Genomic DNA, 15,028 nt, shown 5'->3' on the forward strand with positions numbered 1-15,028 from the left:
AATTTGCTCATTCAGGCCTGGGTATAGTGTTGCGTTAGGTTTTTGGATTTTTATTGCATGTTTATGTTCAAAGAGTCGTTTAAACTTATTTTGTATGTCCTACAAAACAATTCGATTTATGCCGTTAGGACTCTTTGTTTAAAATAATACTTGCAATTATGCAATCATTGAATGGTTGGAAACCACAGACTCGGAAAAGGCAACACATAATCATATTCATATATATATATATATATATATATATATATATATATATATATTCATATATATATATATATATATTCATATATATATATATATATATTAATATATATTCATATATATCATATATATATATATATATTCATATATATATTCATATATATATATATATATATTCATATATATATATATATATATATATCAATATATATATTCATATATATATATATTCATATATATATATAATATATATATATATATATATATATAATATATTATATATATTCATATATATATATATATATATATATATTATAGTATATATATATATATATATATATATATATTCATATATATATATATATTAATATATATAGATATATATATTCATATATATATATTATATATCTATATATATATATATTCATATATATATATATATATATATATATTCATATATATATATATATATATATTATATATATATATATATATATATATATATATATATTCATATATATATATATATATATTCATATATTAATATATATATATATATATCATATAATATATCATATTCATATATATATATATTCATATATATATTATCATAAATATATATTATCTATATATTATATATATCTATATATCATATATATATATATATATATATATATATATATATATATATATATATATTTTCATATATATATATATATATATATATATATAGTCATATAAATAGTTTAATATTGAATATATTCTCAAACAAACGGCAAACAGTAAATCTATGGAAAGATGTGTTTATTTCAAAATATTCCTGTGACACATTTGGGACAAAATAGGTTTGAATACAATGAGTTTGATGCTTGGAAACCAGACACAACAGAGACAGGACATGCTGTACATCAAGAGTTTCTTCAGTAATCAGGTATTGCACGAGCCTCTCATCTAAAGTATGTTGTACAGTGAACACTATGTATTATTACTATAATTGTGCAGAGTGAAACTGTTGTGCTCTGGGAGTTCAGAGCAAAGGGTTTGCCAAGGACAAGCGCGACAACATTGGCATTCCACATGAGAAATGATTGCACAGGGTTTAACTTGAGAATTGTTTTTGTGAATTTGGTGATTCATCACAGGAGGGTGAATGGAGGGGCCCCGGGCGATAGGGACAAGGTGACTGTCACTGACTCATTATTAGGTTCCCCCTGAGATGAAGACAGCTCGCCTCAGTGCTGACTCACTCTATAAAACGCAGCCTCTGTCTCAGGGCTCGTGCTCTTTAAATCACACTTTCTCTAACATGATGATAATTATCAGTGCTTTACATAACCTTCTTTTGTTCTTCTACCTCTGTTTTATCTAACACCATGCAGTTTCTATTATCACACTGATACAGTGTCATGTTATTTTACATCGAAGCTAATCTAAATTGTGTAATCTGTCTAGGGTTTTTTTCCCCCTGACAACCAGAGGTGTAAAGTAACTAATTATAAGTACTCTTGTTACTGCAAGTACATTCTTCAAGACGGATTAATTGATCACTAGAAAATAATTCTGCATTCAATTCAGTCATCAAGCAGCAAGACTAAGAGTCTACAGCCATGCTAGCAGCTCTGTGAGGAAACACATAACATTCAGCAGAGCTTTGAGCTTCTTGCTAACATCAGCATGCCAACATGCCCACATAAAACAATGCTAACATGCTGATGTTTTGTAGGTATCATGTTTACCATGTTCACCATCTTAGAGTCAGGATACATTGACTGGAGACCATGTATGCCTGTACAAAAGTTTGTGCCAATCCATCTAGATGTTGAGATACTTCCTTGAATAAATGAAAACTTTACTAGCGACTAGTGGCACTAGATGAAAAATAAATGGATCACCAAAGTCATCGGGATTCATCCTCTTGGAACCATGAAGGTTTATAGCAAATGTCATGACAATGTGGTGAACCGACCAAACGTCAGACAGTGCCATCCATAAAGTTGCTAGCGTGGTTAAAAATGCTCCACCTTTGATGGTTCCCAATTATAAAATGTGAGGATTTATTGTTTTGTTTCATTGTAAATTGAGTGTATTTGTGTTTTAGACGGTCAGACAATACAGGCTTTTGGAGTTTGAAGTTGCCTACAGCTCCAGCAACATTGAAAGCCTTTTCTTCTGGCATTTTAAAAATGATTAATCAAGTTATCCACACAGTAAGTTGCAATCCTACTTTTTATTTCTTTTGTATATTATAAAATTAGTAGTTATACTTTCACCTCACGCATAATAAAAGAGTAGCCTCTGGCAGTGTTCTTTTTCTGTGATAATATTTTCCCTCAGCGATCAAAACGAAAGCGTTTAAACAAAAGAGGGTCAATACTTTGGAGAGCAGCGAGGTTAACGGAGATTGAGAAGTCTTCAGAAGTGCTATTTTTGTCATTTTAACTCAGTAATAATAAAGTCCACTTCTAGAATAATTCGGTAGTACAAGAACTAGTCACTTTCCACCTCTGTACACAACTGTCAATAAGGGGATGAATCTCAGCATCAACATGTGCTTCAGACCAGGATGCAGCTCGGTTGCGTATAAAGGGAATGTCTAAGTCTCTACATTATTGATCGGTGCCTCGTCTAACGTCAGCTGTAAATACATGCAGATATGACTCAGGTTCATGAATCGCAGAGACGAGGACGGACACATCAGGGACACATCAGTCACACCGTGTGCTTATTCGGCTAGGAACAGTAAGTTACATACATACATATATTTTTTTTATATACAGCAGTAAACAGCAGTGCTTGGTCAATACTAGATGCTTTGGAGGGCAGGGTGGTACATGGGGATGAGTGTGTAAGGCATGACTGGCTGAACAGGGCATCTCAGGAGGAAAGAAGTAGGGAGAGGGATGGTCTCTGTTCCTTTGAGTCCTGGACCCTTTGTTTTCTCTTAACCGCTACACATCACCTCTTCCTCCCTCTTTTATTCTCTTTTATCCTTCTCTGCGCTTCGATCCGCTTCATGTGTTGCACCTTCGCATGCTGGATCGCAGCATCAGAGTACACTCATGAGGGACTTCTGGGTTTTCAATCATGCGTTGCCACAGCCGCTGTTCCTCCCCGTATGAGTCCATCCAGTCTACCTCGTTCCCGTAGCTTTTGCCTTGAGGGGAAAAGTGACAAACACAGATTTGTTTTACTTTGTTGGAACGACGAGATCCCTGAGGACATCCCTCAACACTCAGGATTTGGATATTAGATGAAGTTAATGGATTAAGTGTTCATGTTGTGCCATGCATAAACCTGTGTGGGTTTACAAGACAGATCCAGAATATATGTTTCCTTCCTATATGTTTTTATCAGCCATATCAGAATATTTCAGCCATTTCATGGTAAATAGACAATCTTAAATCATTGTAGTAATGGTAATAGTAATGTAATGGGCCTCACTTTCCACTTCTAACTAATCACACAGCTCTCACAATCTGTTTTTTCTTTACCTGATATTCTGAATATCTGCCAAACTCAATAGCCAGAGGAACAATACCAGCTCTCAACCGTGCAACAAAAAATATTCTTGCAGATAAAAAGCATTAGCCTCCTCAAGTTTCAGTAAAGATCTTCATCCCATGGAGAACTCTGCCACGTTACAGAGGTTTTAACAACGTTATTTGAAATTCTGTGCAATACTTTGACCTTATAATGTACTTTTCTTTTCCAGCAGTCAACCTTTCACACACCTGTGCCAGCTCCGAGCCTGAGTCCTCCCAGGAAGACATTGCTGGCCAGGGCTTCTTTGTCCCACACGGTGAGCTCCAGGCAGACGTTGTTGAGGTCTCCCGGCTGCAGCCCGCAGTAGGTGAAGGTGTGGTTCCATTGCGGGTTCACAGAGCGCCGCTCCACCACCGTCTTGTGCTTGGTTGACTTATTGGTGTCGGGTAGAAGGTATCTGGAGGAAAGAACACAACTTTATTTTCTCAGGAAAATCACATCTAATGTAGTAACAAGGGAGACAGGGGCCGGGCCAGAAAGGTTACTAGAATCAGATCGCCCTCTCTACCAGAGTCAGAAGGTGAACAGGTCTACTGGGTAAGGGCCCAGACGCCGCTGAACCAGATACTCTGTACAAAGTGACTGCTTACACTTCTTTTCAACACGTCAATCAAGTGATGAGAACGAGAACAAAGCAAAGCCAAATTATACAAAGAGCCGGAAATTAAACACAAAGACAAGAAAAACAACCACAAAGTGACACAACACAACCACAAAGTGATGCTAAACAACCACAAAGTGACACAACATAACCAAAAAGAGAAGCCCAGTGACCATAAAGAGACATAAAACAACCATAAAGTCTCTTTCAGCCTGGGGGTCTTGCCATGTAGGAGGGGTGGGTGGCCCGTTGGCTCATAATCTGTCCATGGCTGTAGGCTACTTGGAATTCAAAATAGCAGCTAATTATTATTATTATGTTGTTTATTCAGCATTAATTTACTGCAAACAATAACTTCATGATGTTCAGTTTATTGTTGCCAAGAATTATTGATTTAAAAGTGAGTCGTTTTTACAAAATGTGCCCCCCTCCTTTAAAACTGTTCCCCAGCCTGGCCCCAATTCAAAAGTTTCCAACCCGCCCCTGAATGCAGCGTCTCACCCTTTCACAAAAGGATCTGAAGTGCCTCCAGACTTGACTGCAGTCAGATTTTTGGCTCCTTTGACCAGCAGCTCAACCATGCCCCCTTTAGGCAGAGTGAAGCTGCTCGTCTTCTTGCTTTTCAGGAACCCTTTCTTCACTGAGGGAGAAGGGGAAAAAACAGCCTTCGGTTTATTTACTTAACACTTGAGAAATAAAACAAATGGAAGAAGTACGCACCACAGACATAAACAATTGTTATGTACATAGAACAAGCACATACACCCAGGGCATGTACGTACAGTACAGTATATTCAGGTGTCAATTCCCACAGCTGAATGAATACATTTAAAATAAATTAAACCCAGTCAAAAACAAAATCAACCATAATTGTATGTAAGAAAAATCATGTGTTAGGAAAACTCTAAATGATTGGTTAATACATCATGTACTATTGCTTTATACATAAGTTACATGGCAAAAAATAAGACAATGTTTTTTATCTCAAGGTTGCAAAATATCCCTGATGTTTGGCATTTCTATTTGGTGATAATAAAGTTATAAATCCATTAATCATGGCTTGTGGGTCAGTTTCCAGTTATACATGTTCATAAGTCAATTCTGAAAGGGTTTTAATTATCAAGTATTCAGTTGTAAGTGTTAATAATTTGATAATAAACTGATTTTGGTCCAGATCTTCTTTTTCTAGAAAAACAAGAAAATTATGGAAAATTATTTAATCAGTCAAAGGGATTTCCTTACAACCTGGCATACTATATTGCGTTGGAATAAATAGCTCATAACTCATAACAATCTTTTTTCTTCTGCTTTGCACTTTGCAGGTTGGGAACCAGAGAATATGTTGATCGAAGATGCGGTGGACCATTCAGCATCTTAAACACAAATAATAGAATTTTGGATTTGATAACGAGCATGCGTCACTGAGGCAAGGATTCAGGCAATATGGTAAATATTTTACATCTCGACCGCAGTCTAGCAGCAGCAAAAGTTAAAAAGTTATATTTAACTCTGTTAACAAGCAGCCTTCCACTGGTGGGTCACTCATTAATAAACATTCATGCTGCGCAGGCAAAGAATGATAAAACCCACAAAAACGTTATTTAAATTTCTAGTAGAGATCAGAAAGTTTCTGAAAATACCAAATATCCCGCTGAGTTTTGGGGAAATAAATATAAAATCTGTCCAAACTCAAGGAGTTTTTCACTTCTTTTAAAAAAACACAATAAGAGTTAGAACATGATATAAAATGTAATATATAATGGTCATCACAGAAATGAATGTACCTTGTACTTGGTCCAGCGGCAGCATGAGGTTCTTCTCTCCAGGTATGTACTTTAACACGACAGTCAGTTCTCCTTTATACTGCATGGTGGAGTCTATATTGCTCTCCGCCTACACAAACATAATTCACAATCACAAGGAAGAAGAAGAAGAAGCAAGAGACAACATGTGTGACAACCTGCTGATTGTGGTTCCTACCTTGGGCTGCAGAGCGTACCAATCCTCCATCTGCGAATCAAACTCCCAGGAGTCAAAGGTCAGCTCCACCTCTCCCAGGAAGCTGTTGTGTCCAAAGCGGTCGTGGTGCCACACGGAGACCTGCAGGGTCCGAGTCTCCAGCTGTGAGTGGCTGATCACATACTGCACAACACAGGAAATGAGCTTAATGATTTAAAAGTTTTGAATTCAGTAACTTGAGTTCACAGAGTAACCGTTTTAAATTGATTGAGTTTTTCAGCCACTGACCCTCAGATTCTCATTGAAAACAGGGTTAATGGTGTTGGCCTTTATGCTCGTCTTCCTCTTGCTCTGTCGTGACATATCTGGCAGCAGGTACGTCTTCACATATCTGCCATGAAGAAGACACAGTGTCTCAGTCGGACTCCACAGGAGGAGATGGTGATTCTTCTTGTTCATGCCAACAACATGAAATATCAGCAGGTCCTAATTTATTACAGTAGATGCTCGTCTGAACAAGTAAATATAACAGAAAACTTTTGACAGTAAGATTAACTGGAAATAAATTACTATAATATTAGCTATAAAAAAACACATAAAACCAAACACTGTGAATTAATCTTGAATTAGAAAGTTGATCACTTCTTATCTTGTGTATTTAACATGTGTAGAAACTAATAAATCACTATACATGCTTTATAAGTTGTAACAAATAGATAGTGTTGAATGATCAATTTATAAACAATTTATTAACATTTACAACTGCAGGCTTCAAGACTAATTAATGAATTCCTTTATCAATGATTTCACTGATCAGCAAAAGAGATTTTTCACAACCTGGCAACCAAAGGATTTTCATTGTGTTGGCTGATAACTGATCTATAAAACATCAGTAAACATAAAAAACAAGATTCAAGAATAAAATCATGGTAATAAATACTACTAAAGGGTACACCGACTTAAATTATCGAAGTCATAATAAACTAATTAACTAATTGGATGTATTAGCTTGACAGCTAAGATATGAGACCGTTTTGTAGTTGTTGGAAGGTGTGTTTGTGCGTCTCTTTTTTCCAGAGGGTGTTTCCCTCTGCTTTCTGTTTGTGTGCTAAGCTAGGCTAAAAACATCCTGGACCAATCTCATAACTCATCTCAAAGAAAAGAAAATTCACAGTCTCATCTTACTCGACAGCGAGTTTTTCCCAAAATGAGTAGTCCTTCAAGAAGAAGAATATAGCAGATAAACTCTTATGGGTATTTGTATGTTTTTGTTACACTCTTACGTGTCCGTGCGTTGCCTCCTCTCATCTCCTGTTGCCAGGTTGTGACACTCTTTCACCAGGACGTTGAGAGCACCAGTTTTGTAGCTGTAGCTGATGTTCAGCAGGATCTCGCCGCTCACCCGGGCGTTGCCATAGTCACCAGTCTCACTATACATGCTCATCATGCTGTTGATACTACTCTGTTGGGATAAGAAAGGTGGAGATGTGAGAGTTGAAACGATGATGAAATATGGTAGAAATAAAACAGTTTCAGCTTAAATCTGTGGTAATGTGGGGGTTGTATGAGGTACTTATCCATAGTCAGTGTGTTACCTACAGTAGACAGTAGATGACAGTCGGAACGCCTCCAGTTGGAAGAAACAGACAGGAGTACCAGCACTGAAGCTAAACAATGTACTGTTGTGGACGGGGGCAGCAGCAACAAGTACAGCTTTACGGGGAACTAAAGTCACTTTACCTGCAGACATTAGGGTGGCAAGCTCGCTCAATATCTTCAAAAGTAAGCTAAAAACATATCTTTTTACTTTAGCCTTTTAATGGTGATATTTTATATCTCTTTACTTTAGCCTTTTAATGGTGATATTTTATATATTTTTACTTTAGTCTTTTAATAGTGATATTTTATATCTCTTTACTTTAGCCTTTTAATAGTGATATTTTATATCTCTTTATTTTAGCCTTTTAATGGTGATATTTTATATCTCTTTACTTTAGCCTTTTAATAGTGATATTTTATATCTCTTTATTTTAGCCTTTTAATGGTGATATTTTATATCTCTTTACTTTAGCCTTTTAATAGTGATATTTTATATCTCTTTATCTTAGCCTTTTAATGGTGCCACTTTAAACTAATTTAAATTATTTCTTACATTTTTAAGCTTGTTTTCCTGAAGAAGGATCATTTAGTGTTGAGGTAGTAAGAAAGTTAAAAGTAAGGTTGAGAGAGCAAGAGGAAAAAGTAATGTCAAAGAGAAAGATTAAATCTGAAGCGTTGAAAACAATGGAAGAACATAAAAGACTTTATACATATAGACAATTTATTTTATGGGAGAAGGAAGCAGAGAACAGGGATAGGAAGAAAGTATGTGGATTATTTGCAAAGACAAATATAGATGAAAGTACAGACAAAGGGATTATGAAAAGGCTGCTATTTTATCTGCTATTTTATACTATTTTAATTTAATTTTTATAATGGTACTTCAGACTCATTTACATCTACACTGTGATTATTGTACTGTAAATGCTCTTATTCTGTCCTTGTACTAATTGTTATGTTTTTGCTGTGAAGCACTTTGGACTGCAATTCTTGTATGAAAGGTGCTATACAAATAAAGCTTATTATTATTATTATTATTATTATTATTATATTATTATTATTATTATTATTATTATTATTATTATATCCACTTATGCTCTCACTATAGCCACCAGACCCCATTGACAAAAACTGTAACTAAAAATTGATATAGATTTTTTTTTAAGTGGGCCTTTCTTTTAGTTGGCTAGAATACTTGATGATGCTGCCCCCCCCCCGGCCCCCAGTTTGGAGTTAGTTTCTCCAAACTGGGGGCCGACTATGGACTAGTACCTCATACAACTCCACTTCAAACATCCAAACTTTCCCTTATAGGGTAAAGCTCATGCCCTTTAACATTTCATCTCCACGTCCGGGCGGTCGAATACTCTAGACTTCAGACTTCACACGATTCAATGGCCTGCTGGACACATAGGGGAGAGGATGGTACTCTACTATAGAGGTGAAATACAAGCAATGCTCTTAGTGAAGCTCGTCTGGATAAATAAAGGTTTTAAACATGTAAAAGCTTCACATGTTTGCACTTTGTATTATGTCCAAAAATAAGGTACTATGTGTGTTACTGAGTCTGGAAAATAATGATGGCGGGATGGACGGTGAATTATTTATTTTAAGGAATGAGTGACAGACTTTGTAAAGGTGACTGCATATGAAAGGATGTGTGATAGAGCAGAAAACTTGTATACATTATTTCTTTTATAAATTACCAAGTGAAAGGATGATGTGGAAGCACATTAGTGACACTGATTTCCATGTGGGATTTATGCTTTTGTAGTTTCTTTCAGTATAAGATGTTTCTTTCTTTTATTGTTCTCTAAGAAAGTCACATTAATATAGTTTGCTCGATTGTGTGGGTAGGTGAGGTGGGAAGGGGAAAATGGAGAAATAGTAAAAGGCTGTTTTCTTTATTGCGTTATCTTTTGTGATGTTACATTGCAAAACAAAACCTGCACAGCAACTATAACGATCGCTTCTTATCGATCAACCTGTTAATTATTTTCTGGATCAACCTATTAATCGTTTCCTTTGAAATGTCAGAAAAGTCACTGTTTTCACACGGTATAGTCTTCAAATTGCTTATTTTGTCCAAAGCCCAAAAGATTTTACATTTACGATCATATATGACATGGAAAGGCAGCAAATCAGAATGTGGAACTATGACATTTCTGTTTGAAAAATTACTTCGACAACTCAATTAATCGCCTCATTGTTTCAGCTCAAGTCATTAAAAACAAAACACTTGGTTGGTCACATAAGGAATATAAGTGTATAATCAAAAGAAGAAATAAGAAAAAATAACCCAAAAGACAAACAAGTCAAATAAATAAAAAGCATAGTTTGTAAGAGGAGTGAAAGCTGCCAATCATGTGGTCTTATTATTACCAGTAACACCCAGAAAGTTAACTTCACATTGACTGTCGAACAGTGAGTGTGTTGACCTGTTGTGGCTGCCCCTCCTGAGTTGCATAGATTTCCAAATTAGAGAGCTCGAAGAGCACATTTTGCCTCCTCATATTGTGCACCTGCAAAACCTATTTCACGAACAAAAGACTCAAAATCATTACAACCACAGCAGGGAATTTTGTCTGGCACACATGACTGTTGTAGCTCTGGACAGGATTTAACTGGTGTAATCCACTGCACATAACATTGCTGTTTGAAGGGCGCTGAGGAAAGAAAGCTAAAATGTTAGCCGAGCTGGAAAGTCAACCCCACTTAAATCCTGCTGGGAACCAGTGTGAATAATGACAACGCAATTAATGAGGAGCTTAGACTTAATATAAATAGATGTAGCTAACATCACGTTAAAAAAGCAAGTATGAGCACAAACTAAACATAGTGGTATATTCAGGAAAACTCAGTACACATTATTGAATTTGATATGCAATGCTCTGGTGCTTTTCTGCTGCATTTAATTCAATATGATAATTTATCGTCTCTCAATGGAAGCTTATATAGAGATATAGTGAGACACAATTATGTTGTATAAATTGATAAAAAAAAAAAAAGCAGGACAGAGTTATTATTATGCAGATTATGTCTGCATAATAATGAAGGAGAATGTGTAAAGGACCCAGAGTAGTGTTTTCCAACAGCAGTGTGCAGGATTTTCTTCATTCATTCAGCTTTATTGTTCAACTCCTGCGTGCCCACACCCAATAATTCTGCTTATGGGAATACCTACTGTAGGTGTAGTTAAATCAAACTATTGTCTCAATCTGATTACTCTGTATTTGTGTGCATGCATGTAAACATAGCCAGTGAATAGCTGTATTTATTTATTTTATTTTTCTCTATAATTTTCTCTTGAAATCTATTATATTCATTTTGTACTTACGGCTTTATGAAAGTATTTTCTCATTGAATTAAGAAGTTTTTATTTATTGACTTACCAGAAAACATGCTACACTGGCCATATTGCCCAGCCCTAGTTTTTTTACTGCTATAATGTGGTGAATATAAATGCATGCAGAAATATGGGAAGGGGAGACTTACAGTCTCAGCATCGGAGTCAGGGACATTGAGGTACCCCCACCTTCTCTCTGAGCCAGGAGTGGAAGACTAGCAGCAGATTCATTTAGGAGATAGAGAGATTAACGGGGAGAAGGAAGGAAGGAAAAAGAGGAGAAGGAGAGAGATCTGAGCTCTTTTGATGTGTTAGCGATAAAGACCCCGAGCACAAGCCCCACGGCCCCCTGTGGACGAGCTGCAGAAACCCCGTCTGCAGCAGCACAGCCAGAAACCACATTACATACGGTTACCATGGTGATTATGAGATAAAACCACAGAGATTACAACTCATCTGGAACCAACATACTGGTAACGGACAGACACATACACACACACACACACACACACACACACACACACACACACACACACACACACACACACACACACACACACACACACACACACACACACACACACACCTAAGTGTAGGTAGGTCTATGAAATCATTAGTACATTATTTTTCTAATTAATTTTAGGAACTCAACTGTTTTGGCTCAAGTGATGAAAGAGACTGAAATATCTGAACAACTATTGTCTGACTGCCGTGACATTTTCTACAGACATTCATGTTTCCCAGACGATGAATCTTATTGACTTGATCCCTTTACATCTACCTCCACCTGCAGGTTTAATTTGTGGTTTTGAGTGAATGTCTCGACAACTATTGGATGGATTGAATTTGTAAACTTAACTACGGAAGCTCTTCGTATCTATTTTGAATCAAAACCAGTTTCAAAAACTAAACATTATAACCTTCATGAAGGGAGAATTTATTGCAGGCGTGTTAGTTTTAGCTACGTGTATGTACTGTTGTGTATATCTGTGGATCTTTTTGATTCATTAATACAATTTAAAGAATAAAAATAAAGGTTTCTCTAAAGCTAAAAACACTACCTAACCGATGAGGGGAATTGCACTATTACATAAATGGCACTAACATTATTTATCCAAGGCCCTGCATGAGGCGAATCATGCAACAGCAGGTTGAGTATATTAGAGCTCGATTCAATGGCAGACTATCTGCATAATGTCCTCATCACCTCCTTCCACTTCTATTCATGCTGAAAACAGCAGCTCTGTAATGGCTGTCAGTCATCTATGAGATGACATGATAAATGTCAGACAGGCAGGACATCTGTCTCGCCTGTTTGCCTATGCAGATCTCAAATTACACACAAACACACACACGCCGAACAACGTACATGGTATGAGTCAGGAAATAAGCCAATTATTTAGGCTACCAGATTAAGTACCCAAGTGTAAACATGGGAAATAAAGAGAACTAATTTAAGATGTGTTATAATACACAACAGCACTGACACACAGAGACACAGTTTCTAAAGACGTGGACACATGTTGGGTAGCTGAGACAATATGTAAATTAATCCACCTTATATTATCATTAAAAACTACATATACTACATTAACCTATCTAAAATGTGTTTGTGCAACACATTATTCACACACAAATTATTATACTCAAAGTCAAGTTCAAGTCAGAGCATCTAAAGGCAGCAGGCGTCATAAGTGTGCAGCAGCAGTGGAAGGTGTGTGTGACGCACGCTGCCCCAAAGCTAACACTACTGTACATTTACTTAGTGACATACACTCCCCATCACCTGATGTGTGATCAGGTGATCAGTGTTTGTGCACATGTACATGTTCGTCCTGTACTGTTGTGTTTGTACTTGTGTTTCTAGGTATTTTCAAGGACAGTGTAGAAATGCGAGAGAGGGGGGGGGGGGGGGGGGGGGAGTGACATCAGGGCAGGGCAGTGTAGGACATGCAACAAAGGTCCCAAATCCTGAATCGAACCTGTTCGCTGTTATATGGCATGCACTGTTTCCACTTGGCTACTAAGACGCTCCTATATTGGTACTAGATTTAACATAGGTGTTACCGTTGACAGTGCGTTGCTGAAGCGTCGGCTGGCAGTCTTGCTGTGAGCCGACATCAGGGCATCTATGTCTTCCTCTGCATCCTCATCAGAAAACTCCTGCGGATGACAGCCATGAGATTTAATCACAAGGGATATGGCATGGAAGCTGGCCAAAGCATCTTGGTACGTTGCACAGTTTTCCACATAGCAGCTCTGTGTGGGTGGATGCAGCCAGCTTCCGTAAATTCAACCAGACAACTCAGGACAGAGTGTGGCAATTTGTTAACTCCCGCAAAATCACAATGTCATTGGGTTTAGAGTAAACTTGTGAGCATGAACTCATGTGTGTGTGTGCCAGCACTTTGAGTGCAAATGAACAGAGACAAAACCACCCTATACCGACCATCAGATCCTCCACCTGTTTTCAGCCTACAGACGTTTAGATGCTTGTCATGCTCTTTGAAGTGAGCTCTGAAGTGAAATTAACATTCAGCCCCACATCTGACGCATCACGTTGAGTTCATCAGCCCACAGATACTGAGCTCAATGTGGACACACAGTATAGTAGATGTACCTATGTATTCGAAAAGGAGACTGAAAAAATTGAGCTCTGGCTCTGTGCTTTTGCTGTGATTGTGGTCGTGTGGTAAATGTGATGCAAATATGTGACCAGTGTGCAGGGACATAGCTGAAGGAGGAAGAAGGGACGAGCCGCTTACTGCTTCGTTTAGCCCGGGGACCGAGCGGCTCCTGAGACTGAAGGCGTCCTCACTGGGTTCAGAACCCGGAGCTGACAGGTCCATCTCTGAGCGACTGTGATCTGGTGCAGGCAGGGAGGAGCGGGAGACGGGGGATACAGAGGAGGAGTGAGAAAAAATAAATAGTTTGAAAGATGCTGTTTGAAGGGAGTGAGGGGCCATTATGTGAACACACACACAAAACAACCAGACAGTAAAGGAAAGGGTAGAAACGAAGGCTTCACCATGTTGTGTGTATCATGCTAACTCTTCATATAGTAGTAATAATACAATTATTTTTAACTAATGCGCAAGAAATGCAGATGCAACATATAGTTACAGTAGCCAGTAAGATCATTGGTGTTAAACTGCCTGATCTGTCTCATATAGTCTGCGAGAGAGCAATTTCCAAGGCTTGAGATACTTTACGGTGTCCTCGTCATCATCTGGATGGAGGATTTAAGCTCCTACCCTGCGGGCGGAGATTTCGACTTCCAAAGGCCAGGTCTAATAGGGTGATTTATTACTTTATTTTTCAGGTCACAATACTGTTAAATGCTCACGATGACCCAAATGATGATTAGTTTCCATTTAGCTAATGAGGGCTGATGGCACACTCCAGGGCTGCACTGAATGTCTTTTTCTTTTATACAATCAAAGCTTCTATTGAGGTTTTTGAATGAAGCTTCAAAGCAAACAAAAAATCCTCAATTTCAATTTCAATCAAAGCCATTCATCAGATTAATTGAGCAATGATTAAATAAATCAACTTTCTTTAATGAATATAACTTGTCAGATCGTGTCTCCCTTGGGTGCAGCAATTGAGAGAGTAAACCGTTTTTTTGACCGCGGTGAAAATGTTGTTTTTAAGGCTGAACACCAAAAAATATGTATTGAAGCAGAACAATTAGTTAGATAAAGACATTTAATTTTGGAAATTACATCTTATATTTTTCTTTTACAAAATTTTACTTTTGAACTTTACAATTTTCAGGA

General features: G+C 37.1%; 1 protein-coding gene across 3 annotated transcripts in view; it reads right to left on the reverse strand.

The window, feature by feature from the left end:
- Positions 1 to 996: 996 nt before the first annotated feature.
- sytl5 (synaptotagmin-like 5) overlaps positions 997 to 15,028 on the reverse strand; it is a 40,148-nt gene continuing 26,116 nt past the window's right edge. For 2 of the 3 annotated variants that reach the window (XM_029458968.1, XM_029458967.1), the window contains exons 9-18: positions 14,015 to 14,115; positions 13,317 to 13,412; positions 11,399 to 11,464; positions 7,588 to 7,766; positions 6,593 to 6,695; positions 6,326 to 6,487; positions 6,130 to 6,238; positions 4,847 to 4,985; positions 3,933 to 4,141; positions 997 to 3,355 (exon numbers count right to left, since the gene is read on the reverse strand). In XM_029458968.1, coding sequence (XP_029314828.1) covers positions 3,213 to 3,355; positions 3,933 to 4,141; positions 4,847 to 4,985; positions 6,130 to 6,238; positions 6,326 to 6,487; positions 6,593 to 6,695; positions 7,588 to 7,766; positions 11,399 to 11,464; positions 13,317 to 13,412; positions 14,015 to 14,115 — 1,307 coding nt within the window. In that variant the 3' untranslated portion in view covers positions 997 to 3,212. The remainder of the gene's footprint in view (positions 3,356 to 3,932; positions 4,142 to 4,846; positions 4,986 to 6,129; positions 6,239 to 6,325; positions 6,488 to 6,592; positions 6,696 to 7,587; positions 7,767 to 11,398; positions 11,465 to 13,316; positions 13,413 to 14,014; positions 14,116 to 15,028) is intronic. The other variant, XM_029458969.1, reaches the window with a different exon arrangement.

The sequence above is a fragment of the Cottoperca gobio genome, chromosome 21, assembly GCF_900634415.1.
Source record: "Cottoperca gobio chromosome 21, fCotGob3.1, whole genome shotgun sequence".
Lineage (NCBI taxonomy): Eukaryota > Metazoa > Chordata > Actinopteri > Perciformes > Bovichtidae > Cottoperca > Cottoperca gobio.